General features: G+C 36.8%; 1 protein-coding gene across 1 annotated transcript; it reads left to right on the top strand.

Moving 5' to 3' along the window:
- Positions 1-1,072: 1,072 nt before the first annotated feature.
- LOC131039892 (SKP1-like protein 12) lies at positions 1,073-1,564 on the top strand. The gene has a single exon (XM_057972741.1). The coding sequence runs from the start codon at positions 1,073-1,075 to the stop codon at positions 1,562-1,564; it is 492 nt and encodes a 163-aa protein (XP_057828724.1).
- The last annotated feature ends 23,625 nt before the right edge of the window (positions 1,565-25,189 follow it).

Consider the following 25,189-nt stretch of genomic DNA (forward strand, 5'->3'; position numbering starts at 1 on the left):
CAGTGATAGTCTTATAACTGTCTCTTGAGTTGATAGTGATTCTTGTCCACAAAGTTATGCATTAACTATCAGATAAAGGCACTGCTCTGTTATTAATCTTTGTTGAATAAGTTTGTATGTGTTAGGTCCTTATCAAAGAAACAAATCTTCTAATTTCTATAAGTACTGCTCTTTTTCATAATTGCCTAAAGTCCTAACAGTAATCTTTGAGAGTAAAACATAGTCCGCCAAGTATCAAGTCAATTTGAGTGTAAGGCTTAGTATCATAAAGAATGAGTTTGGGATTGTGCTTTTGATGACTTTGGCCGAATACATAGATTGTACCCATGTATAGTAATGAAGAGACTTTTAAGTTCAACATAAAAGCCTTTCCATGTAAATTAAAATAAAATAAGACGTCTTTAAGTATAAAACCAGTCATAAAATAACTCTTTAATAAAAAAAATTTATATCAAACACTAAAGAGATATAACGTACCGTGCTCCAATTTTTCCAAAAAGATCTCTTAATATCCTTTACATAATTTTTTAAACAATAATATACTTATACATTTATTTAAACTTTATTTAATAATTTAAAAATTTGAAAACAAAACTCCCACTATTATAAAAAGATCTCGTAACATCCTTTACACAATTTTGTAAACAATACATTTATTTAAAATTATTTTATAGTTTCAAATTTTAAAAACATAACTCACTATTATAGCTTACCTCTTACTCTTCATATGAAACAAAAAACATAAAAAACATAATATCTATAATTACACTTATAAGATTCAGAAACATTAAATAATAAAAATTGAAATTTTAACTACCTCCCAAAACAACATAAATTACACTATTACACTCACCTCTTACTATTCATAATTACACTTCTAAACTTTAGGGAAAGTCGGCAGTATAAAAAACCTAAAACTACACCACCTTTCGGCAGTTATAAAAACCTAACTACCTCGAGAGAAAACTAACCCCAAGACAACATATATACCAAAATCACAGAGCCAGTTTCCCCAACGTTTTTTGTGAATCCCTGTTTCAATCCCTTCTGTAACATTCCCTTCGTTACAGGCATGGCAGAGCTTCCCAACACAACCATGGCGAACGAATGTAAGGTGAAGTTGAAGAGTAAGGATGACAAGATATTCGAGGTAGAGTATGCCGTAGCCATGCAGTCGCAGACGTTAAAGAACGCTCTCGCTCACACGGGCTGCACGGATACCGCCCTGCCTTTGCACGACATTTCCAGTCAAATTTTGGCGAAGGTGATCGAGTACTGCGAATATCATGTTAATGCCGCCAACACCATCTCAGAGAAGGATGTGAAGACGTGGGATGAGGAGTTGGTGAAGCACATGGATCAGGATACCCTTTTTCGTCTCATTGTTGCTGCAAAGTACCTGGAAATACACAATCTTGTCGACTTAATGTGCAAAACTATAGCAGACAGGATTAAGGACAAAAGCGTAGAAGAGCTCAGAGAGATTTTTCACGTACAAAATGACTTCACTCCTGAAGAGGAGGAACAAGTCAGGCGTGAAACTAAATGGGCGCATGGGGAGTAAGTCAGGCGTGAAGGCTGAGAGCATTGTACTTGGCATTGTTGTCAAGTAACTTTATAATGACTTTCTGCGCTTCAAGTAACTTTATTTGGTACTGGTATTTTGCTGGTGTTCTGGATTTAGTTGTTTTACATCATAAGCTGGCAATATTTTAGGGAAGGGATTAGAGTATGTTTTTTTTAATTGTTTTGTGCAAATAAATCACATATGTTAATTTTTTTCAAAATTAATATAATTTAAAAATATTAAGTTATTAATTATGCTGACATTTTTCATAAAAAATGTTTTGGATTATAATACATTTGGTATTTTTCTGATCTACTGGACATAATCTTGTTTTAAGTTATAAGTTGACAATATTTTAGGAAATACATCTCAACAAAACTGATCGAATTTAAAATTACTACTATCAACTGCACATTATCATTGATTAATATTTTTTATATTAGTTTAGTTAATATGTCCATGTTTCTATTGATTAAACTGTGTTAGTTTCTAATAATGACACGAGCATTTAGTCAATGTGTTGATTGACATTATTTAATCTAATAATGTTGAGTTTTATTTGAGATTGGTACTAGTGTATGTTTTCTTTCAATTGCTTTTTGAAGATACATATCAAATGCTACGTTTTTTTTTCCCTAAAAGTGATATAATTTGCAATTAGTACTATCAATTGTACTAATATTTTTTGTACAAAATATTATTGATTGAGACGTATTAATTGGTATTCATTAATCTAAGTATTATTGGTTTTATTTGAATTGGTATTGTTTTTTGAAGAGACTAGTGTATGTTTTCATTCAATTGTTTTGTGAGGATACATCTCAAATTGTACTATTTTTTTCTATAATTAATTTAATTTGAAATTACTAGTAACAATTACCTTGATTTTTTTTGTTAAAAATGTTATTCATTTGGGAGTAGAACTTGTGTGTTTTATTTGATACTCGTATTTTGCTTGAATTAATGTGATTTTAAGTCATAAATTGACAATATTTTTTTTCTTTAGTTTAGTTGACATTTCCATTATTGATTAATATCTATGATATTAATTTAGTTTAATGTGTCCATATTTTTATTGATTAACTTTTGCTAATTTTTAATAATGGTACATGGATATATTCAAATGTATCAATTAGTACTATTTAATCTAAGAAACTATCTATTTTTATGTTGAGAATTGTTTTATTAATTTTGGGAACTAACTTTATCAGTTATAAAGTCCCTTGCATGATTGATAAAGTCCCTTGCATGAAATATTTAGATCCCTAAAGTTTGTAAAGATCACTGGCAAAATCATTGGTGGGTTCACTGAAGTTGGGGTGGGACCGTTAGTTGGTGTTGTGTTGGAGGGGCTTAAGTCCCACTTTTGCAAGGTGACAAGATTTTTTGAGCTTTAAGTAGCCTAGCTTAGAGATCGTGCGTACATGCCTACGCACCTCTCTAGCGCATCTGTACTGCTGTTTGTTGTGAGTTTTAATAAATGCTTTTGTGAGTTTTAATAAATGCTTTTTAAAATAATAATGTGTGTGTAAAATTGTATAGTGTTGAAGGTGATTTGGTAAACCATTGGCACGGGACCCTGCCAATTCATTGTCTATCATTCTCTATCTGGGTTCCATACCCTTTTGCTGAAATTGCTTGTGGTCAACTTTGAGTGACACTTGTTGATTGTAATTAGGGAATGGCAGATTCCAATTGCCTTGGGCAACATTGGAATCCTCCCAAGGCGGCCAGTCCCTTCTCCAACATGTAGGGCTAGGCCCTATACCTCACGAAACTTCATAAAACCCCACACTACATGATAAAACTCCTCGCCTCATGCAAGATAACGTGCTAACATTAATAGGGCCAACCCTATCTAATAATGCATTTCGGTTAAAGAGATAAGTGGATGCTTATGAATATAATCCATAATCAGAACTGAGGATCTTCTCTGGCTAGGTTTTTTTCCTCCTAGTAAGTTTTCCCAGGGTAACCGTTTCTTGTTCTTATTTTGTTCAATTCTTTGTTATGCCTAAATCTAGAAAACTATAAATCTCTCATCTAATCGATTTTGTTAGAAACTAAATTCTAGTTTTTTGAGTTTATATTAATCTGAAAGTGTTAAAATTAACATGGTATTAGAGCTATAGGCTAGATCAATTTTCAGATTTCATATTTTAGGACTCCTTTATTTCCAGATTTTGTCTCATTCACAGGTCAAGTCAATGGGGCTGAAAGTTGAAGATAGGCTTGATGGGAATCTCAACTTTGTTGCATGGAAGTTTCGAATCATGTTGGCTTTAGAGGAAGAAGACCTTCTTCACTTCATAGAAGGGAAAGAGCTAACTGAACCTATAGATGTAGCTGAGCTAAAACAATTCAAAAAGGATGTTGTCAAGGCCAAAAAGCTTCTTATTGATTCAGTTAAAGACCACCTAATCACCTCTACTGTCTCATTTACTACTGCAAGGGAAATATTTAGTCATCTACAAGGTACCTATGAAATTAACAATCTCAGTAGGGAAATTACTTTAAGACAACAACTACTTAATATCAAAATGCCAAAAGAAGATTATGTTATTTCCTAATTTATGAGAATTTCAGAACTAAAGAATCAGCTAGGTTCAATTGGACATAACATGGAAGACAAGGACCTTGTCATGATTTCCCTAAATGGTTTACCACACTCATGGGAGTCTTTTATTCAAACCATAAGTGGTATAACTGAGTTACCTACCCTTGATCTCCTTAAGAATGATTGCATTCAAGAAGAGTCTTGCCTTATCACAAGAGGGCAAACCAAAATTCCTCATGTAGATGACCAACACATGCTTGCATCCCAATGCAAGAAAGGTGGAAATTGGAAGAAGCATTATCCAAAGAGAAATAGGGAATTTAGACCCTCTAGTTGTCAGCACTCTTGGAAGAAACCAAGAGATATCTCCTGTGTTTGATGTTTCAGATGTGACAAATTTGGTCATTATGCTAAAGAATGTTAGAATGATCCTACTCAAAGAGAAGCTAACCTAAATGAGGTCTCAGAACAAAATGATCACTTCTTATTCATCTCTATCCTGTTAAGAAGCATACCTATAGACAGTAATACATGGTTGATTGATAGTGGTGCTTCCAGACACATCACAGGCTACCATGATCATCTTTCAGACTTAGTAGAAAAGGATACCAGCCTTCACGTGGTAATTGGTGATGATGCTTGATATTAGGTAAGAGGTTCTGGCACTACGTCCTTAAATTTAGACTCTGGTATTTCACTTCACCTTAGTTACATTTTGTTTGTTCCTGGAATTAAAAGAAACTTGATTTCCATTTCTGCTCTAGAAGATAAAGGTTCTCAAATTGTATTTTCTAAGGGAAAAGTACTTGCTTGGCCTAAGAAATCTAGTTTTAAATCTGCTAGTGTAATTGGTAATAGATATGATAGTCTTTATAAGCTCTCTACTAATCCTATTCAAGCCCTCATTAATGACGCTCCCAAATCCTGTGAACTATGGCATAGAAGACTTGGACACTTACACTATCAAGCACTTCCCTCTTTTGAAAAGTTAGTCAAAGGTATGCCTAAACTCATTCACATTCATGATAATACTTGCAAAGGTTGTGCTATAGGTAAAAATGTTAAAATTTCTTTTCATAAAAGTGAAAATAGAGCTAAAGATAAACTAGAACTTGTTCTCTCTGATTTATATGGTCCTATGTTTATAGCATCTCCTAGTGGATTTCTTTATTACGTAATCTTCATAGATGATTTCTCTATGAAAACTTGGATCTACTTCTTGAAATCTAAAGAATCTACTGAAGTCTTAAGTAAATTTAAAGAGTTTAAGGCACTAACTGAAAACTCCTTTGGTAAAAGAATTAACTGTTTAAGATCTGACAATGGAGGTGAGTACACCTCCAGTAGCTTTTATGATTTTTGTGTTGAGTTAGGAATTAAGAGCAAGTTTTGTGTTCCATACAATCCTCAGCAAAATGAAGTTGCTGAATGGAAGAATATAACTATTGTTGAGGTTGCAAAGGCTATGATTCATGATCAAGATTTGCAGACCTTTCTATGGGTCGAGGCTTCTAGAACAATGGTATATATTAAGAATAGATGTCCATGTCATGTTCTAAAGAACATGACTCCCGAAGAAGCCTTCACAGGATCCAAACTAGACATCAGTCACCTCAAAATTTTTGGAAGTTCTGTTTATGTTCATGTGCCCAAGGAAAAGCGAACCAAGTTGGAGCTCTCTGGGAAGAAAGGCATGTTAGTCGCATATAGTGAATCTTCCAAGGCCTTCAGGATCTATATTCCTAGTCAAAGGTATGTTGAGGTAAATAGGGATGTTAATTTTGAAGAAGATATTGCTTTTAAGAAATCAAAACATTCTTCTATTATTGATTCCCTCCACCTCAAGAAGAACATAATGATCCACCAGAGCTTATGATTCTGACTGACATACTTGTGATTCTAACCTTGAGATTCAGAGGGAACTTGTTGAACCTCCACCTCAAGAAGAACATAATGATCCACCAAAGCCTATGATTCCCATTGACATACCTAGTGACATTGTTGTTATTAAAAAGAGGCCACTGTGGGTAAGAAACACCATTCCAGAAGCTGAAAGATTTGCTGCTCCCAGTGGCACCTTCTGAGAAACCAAAAGACCTCAAGTATTCTCCAACTATGTTGCATTGATGTGCAATCTCATTGAATCTGAACCTTGCAATGTTGAAAAAGCCTTGAACCATCATGCCTGGAAACTTGCTATGGATGAAGAGTATCAGGAAATCATCAAGAATGATGTTCAGGATATTGTGCCCAGACCCAAAGGTAAATCTTTTATTTCCTCTAAATGGTTATTTAAAATTAAACATATGTTGATGGTAGTATTGAAAAATATAAGGCTAGATTTGTAGCTCATGGTTTTTCTCAAAAGGAAGGCATAGATTATGAAGAAACATTTTCTCCTGTTGCTAGATATACTTCTATTAGAACTACAATAGCTATTGCTGCAGCTAGAGGTTGGAAGCTACATCAGATGGATGTTAAGATTTCCTTCCTTAATGGTGTCATTGAGGAAGAAGTCTATATTGAACAACCTGAGGGTTATGAGATTTAGGATAGAATAACTTATGTGTGCAGATTGAAGAACGCCCTGTATGGCCTCAAGCAAGCCCCTCATTCTTGGTATGAAAGAATTGATAAATACTTGTTAAGTTTAGGTTTTTGTAAAAATGATGCTGACTCTAACATCTACTTTAAATTATCCAATGATGAAATTCTAATTCTATTTCTATATGTGGATGATTTATTTCTTACTAGTAAAGATGAACTTATCATTAGATGTAAGAAAGAATTAGCTTCAGAATTTGAAATGAAAGACTTAGGTCTAATGCATTAATTTCTAGTTCTAAAAGTATGGCAAAGATCTAACAAAATTTTTCTAAGTCAAGGAAAGTATACTATTGATATTTTGAAAAGATTTAGAATGATGGATTGTAAACCTATGTCTACTCCTATAGAATCTAACTTAAAGAAGTTAAAATGTTTCTACAACTAACTCTGATTTTGTAGATCCATCGGAATATAGGCAGTTGATTGGATCACTGATGTATCTAGTTAACACTAGACCACACATATGCTTTGCAGTGAATGATCTCAACCAGTTCATGAGCATGCCAAAACATGTTCATCTTGTTGCAGCCAAGAACATCCTATGATACTTGCAAGGCACAGTTGGTTATGGGCTGAAGTATCCACTTAACACTTCAATAACATTGGAAGGTTATTTAGATGCTGATTGGGTTGGAAGTGTCAAAGACAGGAAAAGAACTTTTGGCATTTGTTTCAGCTTTGGATCCACTATCATCTCTTGGGCTTGCAGAAAAAAATCCTCAGTGGCCCTGAGTATTGTTGAAGCTGAGTATATTGTAGCAAGCATAGCCTCTAGAGAATTAGTGTGGCTTCGTAAGCTTCTTGCTGCATTGTTTGGTTAGCCTTGAGATCCTATAGTTACTCATTATGATAATTAGAGTTGTATCCAAATGTCCATCAATCCAGTATTTCATGACAGGTCAAAACATGTGGAAACTCATTATCACTTCATTCGAGATATGGTGCAAAGAGGTGCCATTCAGCTAAAGTATGTCACCACTGATGAGCAAGTTGCAGATATTCTTACCAAGCCTCTGACCAAAGTGAAGTTTGTGTACTTCAGGGACAAACTCAGTGTTTTGGAAAATAAAACCTTGATTGAGAGGGAGTCTCAACCTTAGTGATGTATTGTGTTGTATCAAACCACCCTCTATGGACAATGTAAGGTTATATGTAACCTTCTCAAGGAGAAGAGTAATTGTTAACCATCATCTGCGGGCAATGTCAAATGGTAGAAAAGATCTTCTCCACCCTGTGCGGACAATGTAAGGTGGATCTAGTCTATTCTTGTGTGCGAGATGGACGATTATATTATGTAGTTTCATTATATGCTTGTGTGCAAGATGGAAGACTACAATATTCTGATTATGTAATCCATTCTTTGCTTGTGTCCAAGATGGAAGATTATGGTTATGTTTCTCCTCCCTAATTAAGAGGGAATGTTGATTGTAATTAGGGAATGGTGGATTCCAATTGCCTTAGGCAATATTGGAATCTGCCCAAGGTGGCCAACCCCTTCTCCAACGTGTAGGACTGGGCCCTATACCTCACGACACTTCATAAAATCCCATGCTGCATGATAAAACTCCTCGCCTCATGCAAGATAATGTGCTAACATTAATAGGGCCAACCCTGTCTAATAATGCATTTCGGTTAAAGAGATACAATAAATTAAAGGTTATTAATTTATCATAGGCTGAGATAAATGGATCTTGCATCACATATAAGTAAAGATATATTCACCTCATTCAAACACATTCAATATTCTCCCATGCGAAATATATACATTTGCCTAATGCGAATTTGAAGAAGAAATATATCAGTGAATTATATCAGTCATTAAAGGTGTGAAATTCAAGTGCAAATACCATCATAAGGAGTGCGAACTGAGGTGCTAAGGTTGCAGTCTAACAAAGTGTAGACTTCAGATGCAATATAATATAGACCTAGGGTTTGGACCTAATTTCTATTGAAGGTGGTAAAGGGGGAAGACTTGAAGACTTGATGCTTATGAAAGTGCAGTCTTGTGGAAGACCTTATTAGCCCTAAGTGCAATCATCTTCAAGTACTTGAGATAAGTGTTGTAATCTTCATATGAATATAATCCATAATCAGATCTGAGGATCTTTTATGGCTAGGTTTTTTTCCTCCTAGGAGGTTTTCCCAGGGTAATCGTGTCTTGTTCTTATTTTGTTCAATTCTTTGTTATGCCTAAATCTGGAAAAATATAAATCTTTCATCTAATCAATTTAGTTAGAAACTAAATTCTGGTTTTCTGAGTTTATATTAACCTGAAAGTGTTAAAATTAATAGCACTTAACCTAACTTCATGAGGGAATTTGAAAGGTTGGTTTTTGGCTTTGTCTCACATTTTTTTGGCACTGGCTCACATGATTGAATCAGGGTTTGAGGTCCTCACACTAAACAACTGTCACATTTGGAAAGTGCAGCTGTTGCTTTGGTCAAGTGGGTTGTGGTCAACTTTGAGTGATACTCAACCTAATCTCACTAGGGAATTCGAAAGGTTTTCACATAAGAGAAAATGTGAGGAGGCTATGCACCTAATTTCTGTGCATATATATCTCCATTCTTGTTCTTTCACATCGAAAAATGCACTATACCAAAAGAGGTATGGGAGAAATTCAAGGATCTTTTTGCCTCAATTAGTGAAATTAGAGCTATGTAGTTAAAAAAATTGCATCTCTTTCCACTAATACATTTCCTACCATTGAGGATAATATGGTCAAATTCAAGCCTTTGCCTTCTCAGTTGAAAGGATGTGGAAAAGAGAAATCTGATAGGGAATGTATATTCTTGATTTTGTCCAAGCTTATGGGTGTATTTTTATACTTTGCTACTTCCTTATATTCCACCATGAATGGGTTCAGTAAACAATTTGTAATTCCATCTTTTGAGACCTTTTACATGAGTGATTGAATAGGGAGCAATCCAAACATCATCAAAATAATGTCATTAAGTTTAATGCATTAGTTGATACTGTTGACAAATTGGAGGAATTGATGATGTGTTGCATTGATGTTTGTCATTGGTGTTAACACTAGCTGATTTGTTGTCTACCAACTTCCTATAGAGTGGTTGGATTATGATGTTGATAAGGAGATTTGTCTCCAGTTTGGTCTTGATTGTGGAATTGGATTGGATTGGTTATTCATGTGTTCCTGATGCATATCACATTCAATTGGTTTGGGATTTGATGATTTGGATGCTATCATTTGTTCTGGTAAGCCTTTTAGTCATCGGTAAGGGTTTTACCAGCAATGCTTTGATGAAGATCTTTTGATGAATCTGATAAGTGGTGTTGATGTGGCTTCTAGAAGGTTATCAGGATGTTGATGGTTATCATGTTCATGTTCTAGTTGATCGGCGGTGTTGCATTTAGAACAAGATCTATTTTGTGTTATTCTATGTTTTTTTGCTAGGTTATGGACCAGTTTATGTAATGTGTTGGTTGATGCTCCCGATGCATCACCGCTTGGATTTATTCTTTGGTTTTTTTTGTTTCGATTTTAGGCCAACTTGGTTTATCATTGGTTTATGGGATTATGTAATGGATCTATTGTATTATCTTTTATGTAGCCAACCTAATTGTTTAGGTCCCAAGTTGGTATAAATACAATGTTAGATCTCTTTGTAGATCATATCCGATGGATATTGTAGACACCTAAAATTGTCATATCTAATTAAATAAATATTTTATTTATTTAATTGCTTTAGCCTAATTATTCTATTAATTAAATAAATATTTATTTATTTAATTAATTCATTTATCCTCTTCTAGCCTTATTTCTCATTTAAATAAATACATTTATATATTTAAATTATCCTTTTCCTAAATTAAATAAATATTTTATTTATTTAATTGATCCTACTTCTTCTATTAATTAAATGAATCTTTATTTATTTAATTAATTCATTAGCCTTTTCTACTCATGACACATGTCATTCATCTCTTAATTCTTACACTACCTACCCTCTCATTATTTTATTATTTCCTCTATCTACCTTCTAATCATAGCCGACCATTTATCTTTTACACCTCTCAATCTTATCCCTCCGTTTCATATAGTGTCTTCTATATAAGGAGATGCTTCCTTCATTATCAACCCTAACTACCTGATCAATTGACTACATTACGCCTTTGAACTTTCATATGCGATCCTACTTCCAACCACATTTTCGGTCTTTGTTGAGCTCTTGTGCACATATAAAATCTAAGAGCAAATATATAAAGCAAGATCAATGGAGATAGGAATAATGGAGATCCAAAAGCCTATTGGACATGTGATGGTATAATCTTTGTGATTTCATTTGATTTACATTGTCTGAGGTAATCTTCATATGTTATGGTGGATCTTTGTTGTTGCTAGGCTAGGGTTTTGTGGTTGAATCTATTTAGTCTTTCAATATTGTTGTTGTATCCGTTTTAATTGTATACATTTTGGCATGCCTGGTGGGACTCTTGTCCCTTTTGCATTTAACATCCTTTGTTGTAGATTTTTTGTTTTGAAGTTGGAGATCTGACATTTCTAACAAAATTTTGATATTTTCACATCTGCATACTTTCCGATCGCGTTTTTTATTTTCTGTCACGTCTGTGACATCCGGAATCATGTCTGGGCCCCGATAGAATTTTTTTCTTTTGCAGATTCCATGAAATGCATCTATGTTCCCTAGTCGAGTCTGTGAAGTCTTCAGGCACATCTATGTTCAAGAGCCGCATCTACGTTCAGGAACTGTGTCTATGTCAGATCTAACCAAATCTGTGAATTTATTTAGCATTTGTGTCTCAGATAACCGCATCTGTGTGCAGTTATTACATTTTGGTTTCTTTGATTTGGTTCTTTTGTCATTCGGATTTCAGATCTGGTTTATTTTGAGCTAACATCTTCAGATCTAGCTAAGAAAATTGGTGCAGCTTGTCTTGAAAGAAAAAACGCATTGTTGATGGCCCCTATTTCACAAAGTCTTTTGGATCTAAAAATTTACCTAACTTGTGTGCTTACAGAAAGGGGTGATCATTTGAAACAATCCAAACTACTAATAGATCTTTGTTGCAGGACCTTGGCAAGGGTTTTTGATCTTTATTATGTGCCTTGTTTTTATAGACTAGCAAACACTTCAATTGGTGCACTAAAATTGAACTAGTGTCTTTTGTGTCTTGGGCAGTAGGCTCTTTTTGTTTAATCTCTAGAGGGAATGTTTCCCCATGTGGTCATTAGGACTACTAATGAGGAGAGAACGACCCAAGTGGTATTGAGGAAAACCCACCTCTTCCAAACCACTATAAACAATTATATTCATGGTGAAAACTATGGATAATGTGTGCTGATTAGTTCATATGGATACTATGTCTCCCCATAAACCCATTTGATCAAATTTATTTGATTAGTTGTAGGGCGTAACCCCTACCGGTTGGGAGCCTTCTATATTTATAGAGCTAAAAGTGCCGCATGTATGGCCACATGAGCGGATGCCCTTACTAGCACCTTTTTGTTTTAGAAGCCAAAATCCTTCTAGTTGTTGGGGCAGGAAGTCGGACCTCTCGAGCAGCCCACACACATATGGTTGTTAGTAGAGATACAAAGTTTGACATGGGGAGTTTTCGTGGGTACTGATTCTTGGCTACCTCGAGAAGTGAGTGCCGAGGGTGGAGCCAATGGGATCAAGCATCTAAGTATCCACTCTGAATAGCATAGCCTCATGTGGGAATCAACAATTATTGTCCTAGCCAACCATAAGAATTGTGCTTGTCTTATTTTGAACATTCAAACATCAAAACATTGTGTCTTTTGTGTCTTCAAGTGTATGCAAACCAATTTTACATCAAACAACACACTTTTCTTTGATTCATTTTAAGTCTAAACACTTGGAAATATTGAGTCCTCATCAACACTATGTCCTTTTGTCATGAAAAACAGTCAAACATTCAGATTTGGTCACAACAGAATAACTTCATAGATTGGAAAAATTGCACTCAGTTTGCAGAAATGCATCTGTGTCATATAATCGTGTATGTGTCATATAACCGCGTCTATGAAGGGCAGAAACATGTCTATGTCTTTTGAGCAACATTACATTTACAACATCTAAAAAACACGTCTGTGTCAGATAGAATAGCGCCTGTGTCATTTAAGCACGTCTGTGAAGCTTACAGGTACATTTGTGTTCATGGTTGAAAACCTTCATAATTCAGCAAACAAGAACAGTCAGTTTTAGACTTATTGAGATTCCTAGGTTATCCCTTTGGGTTTTCATCTAGCGTTCAACCTGTCTTTGGGTCTCACAAAATCCATCATTGCTTTACACCTTGCATTACATTCACATTTGTCTAAACTTGATTCAGATGGTCACTTGCTTGTCCTCATCATACTTTGTCAACACATTACATACAACAACACTTTTCTAAGTGGTCCCTCATCAAGGTCTATCACCTTTGGGTCTCATTTGGTCTTACTTAGAGTCAAGGTCGGCTTACCTCATCAAGAGAAACTATCATCTCTTTGGAAGTCACACCTACTGTACTACATACATACTTGGTCTTACACTTTGGACATTGCAAGTAAACCTCAGGTTCATTTACATTCCATCCAACTCTTGGTCTTCCATACTCTTTCCATTTTCATCTAGTCTCACACATTTCGGTCAAGACCTAGTTTATGGTTGAAACCCGTTCCCAAAAATCTAGGAGAGATGCTAAAGAGGCTCAAGAGTCCACAAACATGAGTGTCTATGAGTATGAAAATGATGTCTTTTTCAATTCTGATCATACCACATTACCTGACATGGATGCTTATAGAAACATTCCAAATGTTGAGAACATGGACACTACAAACAACAATGATACACACAATGACAATATGGACAACATTTCAGTGCATTCAGTAGAAGTGGAAGACTCCATTATGGATCCCCATTTCAATCGATTGGTTGAGGAAATAATCAGGAGAGATAGACAATATTTCTTACAAGTGATGGCACAAAGTGGAGCCAAGATCCCTCATGATTTTGACATGTCTCAAATAATGGAGAATTGACCTTTGCAACAACCTCACCTCAATATGGATCAAAGGAGGCCTAATAGTGGAGGCAATAGAGGACCACATCTTGCGCTTGAATCACCATCATCTTTGTTTCAAAAACTAGAGGTCCAACATGCACATGGTCAAGCATATGATACTCATCTTCGCAAACCATTATGGAAGTCTTATGCAGAAAAATATAATCAATCACATACCAATGCTAAGGACCAACCACCAAAGCAATTGGAGATCCAAAGGCACGTTCAAAATTTGGACACAAGGAAACCCTGCATCAATTTTGGGGGCAACACATTAGAACAAACTCATGACATTCCTATAGAGTATGGTATACATGGACAAAGCAGATATTCTATTCCTCAACATGACTCTATACCAAGTGGTCCATATACACAACATCATTATAGACCTCCTCCATATGAACATGTGTATGATCAATACCATCCATATATGCAACATGCTCCCCCTCCACCTGGTGTTTTAGGAATGGGGTATGGTCCAAGAAGTCGGTCTCCACCTAAAAATAATTTGGAACAGCAAATCAAGGACTTACAAAAGAAAATGGAGGACATAAATACACTGAAGCCAACTTACACAATGAGAGACATATGTCCCTATCCATTTGACAAAAGCATTCCAATGCCTCCATTTCCTACACACTTTGTGACACCTAAGTTTGATAAGTATAGAGGAAAAGGGGATCCTAAGGTTAACCCAACTTCCACCTAGAATTAAGTCTTGGGGTGACTTAGCTGATGCATTTATACAACATTTCTCATACAAAATAGAGACAAACATATCAGTCACTACTTTGTGCAACACCAAGCAAAGGGATGGAGAATCTTTTTCATCATTTTTACAAAGATGGAGGAATCTAGCCAGTAGATGCTCTTGTGAAATTCCACAAAAACAAATGGTAGATATGTTCACCCAGAATGTTAACAAGGACATTGGTTATGACCTGAGAAAAGCTTGTTTGTCCACCTTCAAGGACATCATTGAAAAAGGGTTAGCAATAGAGAAAGTCCTAATTGAGCAAGGCATTGTCAAAATATTCAAGGAAAACAAAGAGGACTTTAAAGGAAAAGATAAGCCAAGATTTTGGAATAAAAACAAGAACACAGTCAATGATGGTGTTGTTGATGCCAATATAGTACGACCTAAAATCATTTTTTCTGGATCAAGCTCTACAAACAATCAAGTGAATACTCAAACAACTTCCAAACCATGAAGGAAGTACACCCCATTGGGAGAACCACTTGAGTCAGTTTTTAGAAAGCTAGTGGCAAACAAAATCATAACAATTCAAGATTTACCTCCATATGAGCCAAAGGTTAAACCAAATTGGTGGAATGATGATGAGTATTGTGAATTTCATAAGAGAAAAGGTCATAAGATAGGAAATTGTCACCGACTAAAGAACATTATACAAGATCTCATTGTTAGAGGTGACATTGAGATTGAAGGGCATTCATCTAATCAAGAACATGAAATGTTTAAGGAACCATTCCCAAAGAATGACAAGGGAAAAGCTAAAGCCACAGATGACTAAACCAACTATACCAGAGCATCCTATAGCTATGATTCAACTGTTAATCACATTTTGATGGATAATTATGTCTCTATCATTATCATCAAGGACAAAACACTTGAGACTTCTACCCAAAGACCCAAGATTGTTCTAAAAGGCATAAGATCTTCTTTTGAACCTACCTCTGAATGTAATGTTACAACTCGTCAAGGTAAATTCCCCTTGCAAGGTGCTCTAGCTAAAAAAACTGCTTCCTCATCAACCAAAATTGAGTATGACGTTGTAGAACAGTTTGGGAAAACACCCGTGCTTATCTCCATCCTAGAGCTTTTATGCATATCCCCTACACATAAAGCCATTCTTGAGAAAAATTTGAGACAAACTACTATCCCCACTGATCTGAACATGGACCAGTTTCAAGCCATGGTGGGATACCTTTCTGTTCCACACTCCCTTACATTTACAGAAGCTAACAATGCCTCCGTGAGCCAACCACATAATGCACCTTTACACATTGAGGCCTTCCTACACAAACATCAAATAAAGTGAGTCTTGATAGATGGAGGAGCAGGTCTAAACATTTGTACATTGAGCACTATTAAACAATTGGGATATTCTGATAAAGCTGTGAATTCTACAAATAAAATTACCATCAAAGCATATGATGATGAAGAGCGCTCATCCAAGGGCACAGTCACCTTACCTCTCAGAGTAGGGCCGGTTACTAAGGATGTGGTTTGTCAAGTCCTTGATCTAGATCTCACATACAACATATTGCTAGGACGTCCATGGATTCATGAGATGAGTGCAGTCCCATCTACATACTACCAATGCATTAAGTTTCCACACAATGGAGTTGAAATGACTGTCAAAGCTGACCCAAATCCATTCATATATTACAATTATTTGTGACCTAGATTAGAAATAACAATTCCAGTTAATAGAGAAGCAACTCCATCCTCGACATATGTGGATCCAGAATCCTTGAAACCTTTGACATCAAAACAAACAAAGCTGAGAGAAAAGTTCAAGTTTAAAGACATGGGATGTGGTGAGTATATCTTTCATGTTCATCAACTCCCACTATCTCCTAACACATTTTGTCGACAGAAACAATCTAGAAACAATTTGCAATATCAAAGAATTGGGTGTGAACCACCTAGTGTTGTGGTTACTAAGTCTGAATGCAAATATCCTCTAGTGGTGCAAGAACCTCTTGATATCAATAGTCCTAAGAGTGGTTCTAGTGAAGAATCTATTGAGCGTATCACCCATCCTCTTGAGAACTCACATAGCTTTACCATATCATCCACTCATTCCATTTCCATTCCTCTCCTACACTTGGATCAACAAGAATTACAAAAGCCCTTACTAATTGGGGATCAAAAATCAAGTTATGAAAAGAAAAATCTAAAAGTCAAAAATAAAGAGAAGTCGTTCAGTCCAAATAAAAATAAAAATCTATTGGACTCTAAAAAAATCAAGGTCAAAGATAAAATTCCTATGAAGCAAAAAGAGAAAGAGTTGATCTCCCCTAATATCAAAATAACTGGGGGCAAAAGTTCTAAAATTTCAAGTAAAAAAAATACTTGTTGATCCTAAGTCTCCATCATATCATGATACTTTCACTTCTTTTCACAATCATTAGCCTTCATCACTCATCCACTTATTTTGCACATCCTTTTCCTTCTGGCAATACATCATGGACCTTTAACAGATCTTCCTATTGGGACTTTGTTATTAGGGATGCCCAAACTTCTTCAGGTGACACGCATATGGGCCTGTGTAGTCCACATGCTATTAATTCTATCTCAGTTCCTTTATCAACGAAGACAGTCACTCGAGCTACACATCATCCAGTCAAGGAATGACACAACTACAATCATAAGGTCAAGCCTCACACATTTGAGGTAGGTGACTTAGTTCTCAAGGAGAATCCTACAAATCAGCAAGACAGAGAGAAGGGAAAGTTCAAACCAAATTGGATTGGTCCTTATATCATTACAATAGTCTATGGGTCCGGTGCATATCAGCTCTCAATCATAGAGGGTGAAGCTTTGGAAGATCCTATCAATAGCATGCACCTTTGCATATTTTACATATAGCTCCTTAGAGTATCCTAATTCAAAAATACAAAAAAAAATTCAAAAATTCAAAAATACAAAAAGAATTAAAAAATAGAAAAAAAAATTTTGTCCAATGGTGAAAACCACTTCGATGGCGCCCTGGGCAAGTGCCATGGTGAAAAATAGGTCACCGACGCCATGTGTAGGGACATTGCTCCTCCCTCCTTCAGGATTCCATTTTCATCCTTCACTTTGCACACACTCACAACCTATCAATTCATAATAAACTTAACCATTCCCATCATGACTTGTTATTGATCTACCCAAGATTGGTTCGCCATTCATAGTAAACCTTCCTTTACACCCATTTTAGCCCATAATAAATTAGATCCTATCTATGGCTAAGGCAAAATTCTATGTCTAGTGATGGGTGTGGAACTGAGAGCATCGCCTATTCTGAGGAGTATAGTTTCTTCCAGTTTTCTTCAGTCTATCCATGCAGAATCCACAATAAAAGCAACATTTTCATCGCCAATCCGCAATAAAGTTTCATCTTCTCCGCAATAAAGTATCAGTTGCATGGATTCAGTCAGTTTTAGATGAGACACAACAACAACAATGGGCTTCAACAAATCAAATCTTTCAACGGACTCAAACAACATATGGTTTAGTACTATCTATCCTTTTTGTGAAATTAAACATTGTGACCAAAATCAAATAAGACTTATACAAGTGACAAGAGACACTAAAATTTGAGGACTACAGTGGATGTTGGTGTGGAGTCTTGGTTTTCTTTTGATTTTATCTTTCTGGTGACATGTCTTTTAGCTTTTCCAAGATGTCTCTAACTAGAGATTCTATCTCAAGGATGTCTTTGACTAGAAAGGCGAGGATGGGGTATCATCACCTATCTTTCTTTGCTATATGTGGATTGTCTCTTAGTAATGCTATGACTTGTCCAAGGATATGAGGACACTGAAAGTCTAGTGTGAACTGGGGCATTCCTTGTGTGATACTGTCTTATCTCCATGTAAATGGCTACAATGACTGTTTGGGTAGAACATATGCCTAGATGGTCATAACCTATTTTTGCCATAATAAAGCTCAATGATGATAACACACAACAAGCTCTTTCACTTTCATATCTTCTATCTTCCATCCCCCTTTCTTGATTGAATTCCATCATCCTTCCTGAGTCCGTGTAGCCTGCTATCACATGACTGAGTATAATGACACACCAAAAACATTTGAATCTCATGTAGTTTGCACCTGCATTACCACATATTAAGCATTCCATACATACATATAGATATCACAATTGCATCACATCCTGCACACAACACATATTAGCACATTTTACATTCACATCATATAAATAATCATTTGCATCGTCATATCCATCTGCATTTCATACATTCACATTTGCATTTGCATGACATATTAAAAACATAAAAGATCAAAAATATTGCATTTCCTCATGTACATATTTGCATCCATATCATAATCATCATCATAAAACATATCATAATCATCACATAGAAACATACATCACATAGGTACACATGCATATAGCTACCGTAAGGATGAATCTCATATATATATAATCATAAGTGTCATGATACAATGATGTCAAAATCATATGGCTACAATCACCCAAAGGTGTCATCATACAAAATGGTACAAAACTGATACATAGGGAGCCCTCTAAGGCTATGATAAACTCCCTCCCTCGGAGCCGCCTGGCCTCGACGGAGTCTGAGCCTTGGAAGGACCCGCCCCAGGATCATCTCTCATGCCCCCTCTATCTAGTGGTGGTGGAGGACCCATAACCCCACCACTGGATGCTTGTCTCCTATCCCTCCCTCCAGTGGTCATTGTTGTCTACGATGATCTATGCAAGCTCCTGGCCCACTGCTTTGGTGGCACAGCCCCATAATATAGGTCTCTCCTGTAGCCTATCTCTTGCTCGGCTCGCAGAACATAAGCATAAATAGCTCCTGTGTCCTCTACTGCCTACCTCCTTGCCCTCAGTGCCATCTCAGCCTTTGTATAATGCTGGATAGCCTGATCCCTCTCCCGCTCAGTATCCCGCAGCTGTCTCCTTAGTCTAGCTATCTCCCGCTCGAGATCCTGGATCTCATCTACCTGTCCCTGGTAGATCTCCCTCAACTCCAGTAACCTATCCTTCTCCTCCTCCTCTCCCCCTTGTACTTGTGGTTGTACTTGTTGCTGCCCCTATACCTATGGCTACTCATGTGGCTGCCCCTACCCTTGTCCTTGCCCTGTCCTTGTACCTGCTTGGGGCCCTGTACTACTGGCACTTGTAATGGTAAACCACCTCGGCCTCTCACCACCCGCGCCTGTCTCTCCTCTCCACCCTCTCTCCATGGAGCCAATCTCCTCTCCCCTCTCACACCCCCCCTCCTCTGCCAACCTCTACCCCCACCATCTCCATCATCATCCTCATCCCCCCTGCCATCTCCATCTATCTGCTCACCTGGATCTGTCAGTCGAGGAAATGGATGCTCAACCCAATATGCAGTATACTCTGCATCCATCCCTTCATCCTCTATCTCTGGCCACATATCCCAAGGCAAGGGAGTCATCTCCACCAGTTGCATCATTGCCTGATCATATGACAATAATGGCCCGAAGTGTGCCTGATCTCTCACTGTCCGAGCATACATCACAGAACCCCATGGCATCCGCTGAATCCTGCCAAACTACTTGCATACCCTATCAACCAGCAACCTCTCTAGTACATAGGGCGTCTGCCCAATTAGATACCTACTCCTGAAGGTGTAGGGTAGCTCCACTGCATCATCCTCCCACTCCTCACACTCTCGGTACGACCTCCATACCACAGTGTCAATCTCATCAATGACCCTACGCCAGTGCTCTAGTCTCCCAATCTGCGACTGCAATGTAATCATATCATATAGATGCACAAAACTGTGTTCGTGGCCTCTGCCTCTAAATTGTATCAGTTGGGTCACCGGTAGATGCTCATACACCCATACCTGTAATAATGTCACTCTGCAGCCCAATCCTACGGATCCATGGTATACAAACTGATGGAGCTCATAGTACAAATGTGCCAGCACGCACAGTCCCCATGCATATTTAGTATGCTGTGTCACCAATATCTCTAATGTAATCCCCTAGCCCATAGCCAACCCTTGTGTTTCTCTATTCGGACACAGGAACCCACTGATCTCTCCTCCTAGCACCACTAGTAGCGCTAATCCTTTCGCTATCATGGTATCCCAGGCAACATGTCCTGCCCTCATCTCTAGTCCTGGATCCTGAAACACTCATCTCAGTGCATCCCTATCTCCGTCTCGATCATAGGGTATCAACTCCCCATCGTTTGGTACCCATAGTATCCTGTACGCATCCTCCAAGGTGACTATCATCTCACCCATCGACAAATGGAATATGCATGTCTCAGAGTGCCATCTCTCAACAAGTGCAGTCAGCAATCCCCTGTTCACCCGAAACTCAGGCACATACAGAATAAATCATAAACCCATAGCCTCAATAGAGGCTCTATCCTCAAATGTCAGCTCTGGTCATAACCTCTGAGTCGATGGGAATCTCTCTCGGGAATCTAGCATAGGCAGGTACTCTTGCGGTCAAACAAATCAACTGTGTCAGTCATTGTGGCATTCTCTGTTCATCACAAAATGCTACTCTTTATCCTAGTGCTTATATTTATCATATGGCGCTCTATCCTAGTGACACTCACTGTTCATCACAAAGTGTTGCTTTTTATCCGAGTGGTACTCATTGTTCATCACAAAGTACTATGTGTTTTTGCACTCACTGTTCATCACAAAGTGCTGCTCATATTTTGTAGTCACTGTTCATCACAAAGTGCTGCTCATATTTTGCACTCCCTGTTCATGACAAAGTGCTGCTCATATTTTGCACTCACTGTTCATCACAAAGTGCTGCTCATATTTTGTACTTCCTGTTCATCACAAAGTGCTACTCATATTAGTACTCCCTGTTCATCCCAAAGTACTATGTCTTGGTACTCACTATTCATCACAAAGTGCCTCAATTTATTCTAGTCTTCCCTGGAGGACCTTCTTGAGTGTATCTTCTTAGAAGCTTATCTAATTGACAATGTATGTTCATCACAGAACTGCCAATTTAACTTAGAAGACATAAACATGCCTTCATGACATAAACACACTTACATATTGTACAAACGTGCCTGCTCTGCACAGACGCACCTGAAATACACAGATGTGCCTCTGCTTTCCGTAGATGCACCTACTCTACATAGACATGCCCACATAGCACAAATGTGCTTGCACAACACAGACACACTCGTATTTGACACAGACGCCTTTCCCTGCATAGATGCTCCTGGCACAAACATAGACATGCCTAGCAAACCTAGACGCGCCTGGCACCAACACAAATGTGCCTTGACATTTTTTGACCTTTTTTGACATATTCTAAAATGCAAAAAATGCACTACCTAACATCCATTAATGACAATATTTATTGTGACAAAGTACAAAGGAGGTTTTGAGGTACTTACCAGCTCTGCTACCTCTGCTGGCCTTTGAAATCAACAAACGCGATCGAATCTGTGAACCAATACCATCGCTGCTAACTACTACTGCTCTATTCTTTCTTTGCACTCTGATCTCTTGGATGTGTGGATGATAATGAGGATATATTCCCCTCGTGGTCTATCTTATAGATTGCCCTAGCCCTAGCCCTAGCCCTTGTCTCCCGAGTTAGTCTTCTTTATCCCATGACTCTGTCACTCTATCCTATCCTGTCAGTCTATTCTAGCCTTTCTTTCTTATTGAGAGATTGTCTACGATCTTTCCAGATATTTTCATCCAATCTCTCGAGGGGGCATATCATTCCCATCTTGGGACAACTTTGTATCAGTTCATATTATCTTCTTTGAAACAACGCGACAAGTTGCATTGTCTCAAAGAGGGGAAAAATGTAGACACCTAAAATTGTCATGCCTAATTAAATAAATATTTTATTTATTTAATTACTTTAGGCCAATTCTTCTATTAATTAAATAAATCTTTATTTATTTAATTAATTCATTTATCCTCTTCTACCCTTATTTCTCATTTAAATAAATACATTTATTTATTTAAATTATCCTTTTCCTAAGTTAAATAAATATTTTATTTATTTAATTGATCCCACTTCTTCTATTAATTAAATGAATCTTTATTTATTTAATTAATTCATTAGCCTTTCTACTCATGACACATGTCATTCATATCTTAATTCCTACCTACCCTCTCATTATTTTATTATTTCCTACCTACCCTCTAATCATAGCCGACCATTTATCTTTTACACCTCTCAATCTTATCCCTAAATTTCATATAGTGTCTTCTATATAAGGAGATGCGTCCTTCATTATCAACCCTAACTACCTGATCAATTGACTACACTACGCCTTTGAACTTTCATATGCAATCCTACTTGGAACCACATTTTCGTTCTTTGTTGAGCTCTTGTGCACATATATAATCTGAGAGCAAATATATCAAGCAAGGTCAATGGAGATAGGAAGAATGGAGATCCAAAACCCTATTGGACATGTGATGGTATAATATTTGTGATTTCATTTGATTTGCATTGTCTTAGGTAATCTCATATGTTATGGTGGATCTTTGTTGTTACTAGTCTAGGGTTTTGTGGTTGAATCTATTTAGTCTTTCAATATTGTTGTTTATCCATTTTCACCGTATACAAATATATATTATTATCTACATGCAAATAATATTGTAATCATATGTAGAGGTTTTGGTCGATTATAGGTGATCAAATTGGGTTTGTGTAAGAGGTTATTAGACCTCTGGTACTGAGCTTAACCAGAACTGTACTCAGGCATAGGAGATGGTACACTTGTAGTTCAATCTTCATTCTGGATTGTAGTCCAATGTTTTCTGTAGTCAGTGAGTTTCATTTTGTGATGAGAAGTGTGCTCTAGGTAGTGTGCCTTCCTACATATGTAGGCCCCTTATTGTAATATTTATTCATTTGATCAGTGGATAGATATTGTGGGTATCCAATCCCACCATGGTTTTTCCTCTTTGAGGTTTTCCATGTATAAATTTGTGGTTGCATTGTTACTTACTTTTATCTTCTTTTATGTTTGTCGGTTGCCAAGTTGTTGTGTTAATAAGTTTAAAATTCATCATTCTGATAGAATATTGATTCACCCCCCCTCTCAATGTTCTTGGATCCCAACAATTGGTATTGGAACCTAGGCCCTCAGAGTAAGTCTAACAGCTTGAGGAAGATTGTGTATCTGGAATCTATGGAGATAAGTTTGAGGAAGGATTTTCAAGTAGCTCTTGAAGACTATGATGTTGAAAGGTTGAGGAACATGAAGCTACGAGATGAGTTGAGATCTGTAAAGGAATTCAATTTTACTCTGCATGAGAGGTTGTCATATGCACAAGCTAAAAGGAAGGAACTTTGTGATTAATTACAAAATCAGGATGATGGAGAGAAGTATGCCCTTAAGGAACTATGTCAGATTTTGAATGAAGAGATTGAAGATCGGAAGAAGAATGAAGAAAATCTTGCTACATCTTTGAAAGATAGATCTAAGGATTTCATTAGGTTGGTGCATGAGAATGATGTGTTGAGAACCGACTTAGTACAATCATAGAACAATGAGCAAGAGTTGGAAAGAATGGTAATAATCCTAAGAGGAGATCTAGATGCTGCAAATGGATACAAAGATAAGTTCAAGGCTAGTTCTGTTAAGCTTCCTAAATTATTGAAGGATCAAAAAGACATTGGAGACACTAGAGGTCTTGGATTTGAGCATGGGGAAAGCTCCAATACTACAAATCAGGATGACACATCCAGTCAAAAGGTCAACCGGAATAAAAAATCCTTGGTAAGACAACCCAATGCACATAAATTTAACGGTATAGATACTTTGTTTGCAATAAATTTGGTCATAGAGAAAGTCAATATAGAAATAGAGCAAATCAGAATAATAATTTTGTTCTTGGTCAGTGTTCAAATTGGAAAGAGTATGGTCATAGGACATTAAATTATAGAATGAATGTGAGATGTCATGCAAGTGGAAATTTTGGAAATATGGCTAATCAATGTAGGTCGAGGAATAGTCAAGGATACATCAAGGCAATTTAGAAGAACAATGTTACTTTCCATGCATGCAACAAAATAAGACATATTGCTAAGTACTGCAGAAGCAAGAATCCACCGATAGGAAATGATGAGAAAGGAAAGAAAAAGGTTGATGAAATCCAACAAGCTCGTGCTAAACAATGGGTTAGGAAGTCTGAAGATCAATTGATAGATGTGAATTCCCCAGTTACTCAACCGGTAGAGCAGAATATCCTACACCGACAAGAAACTCATCTGGTAACTAAGGCATTAGCCTTAGGGGGAGGCAAATTAATATCAAATCTTTCATTACTCCTGGTAAGTGGTCTGAAAGCGTGTCTCATATTTTGTAGTTAGTTTGAAGGTTAATCGACAAAGATTTATTGGATCTTGGATCTTGTTTGGTTATCAGTAAGTCACTTTATAAGTTATGGTTTGGTCATATACCTATAGTTAAGTATTTCAGAATCTTTGGTAGTAAATGCTATATTAAAAGGGATGATTCCATTGGAAAGTTTGATCCTAGATGTGATGAAGGGATATTTCTTGGTTATTCTAATAAAAGCAAAGCATATAGATGTTATAACAAAAGATTGTAGAGAATTGTGGAGAGTGCTAATGTCAAGGTGGATGAGTTGTACAAAGGTCAAATCAAAACTTATGAGAGGGAATTGGAAG

The sequence above is a fragment of the Cryptomeria japonica genome, chromosome 7 (assembly GCF_030272615.1).
Source record: "Cryptomeria japonica chromosome 7, Sugi_1.0, whole genome shotgun sequence".
NCBI lineage: Eukaryota > Viridiplantae > Streptophyta > Pinopsida > Cupressales > Cupressaceae > Cryptomeria > Cryptomeria japonica.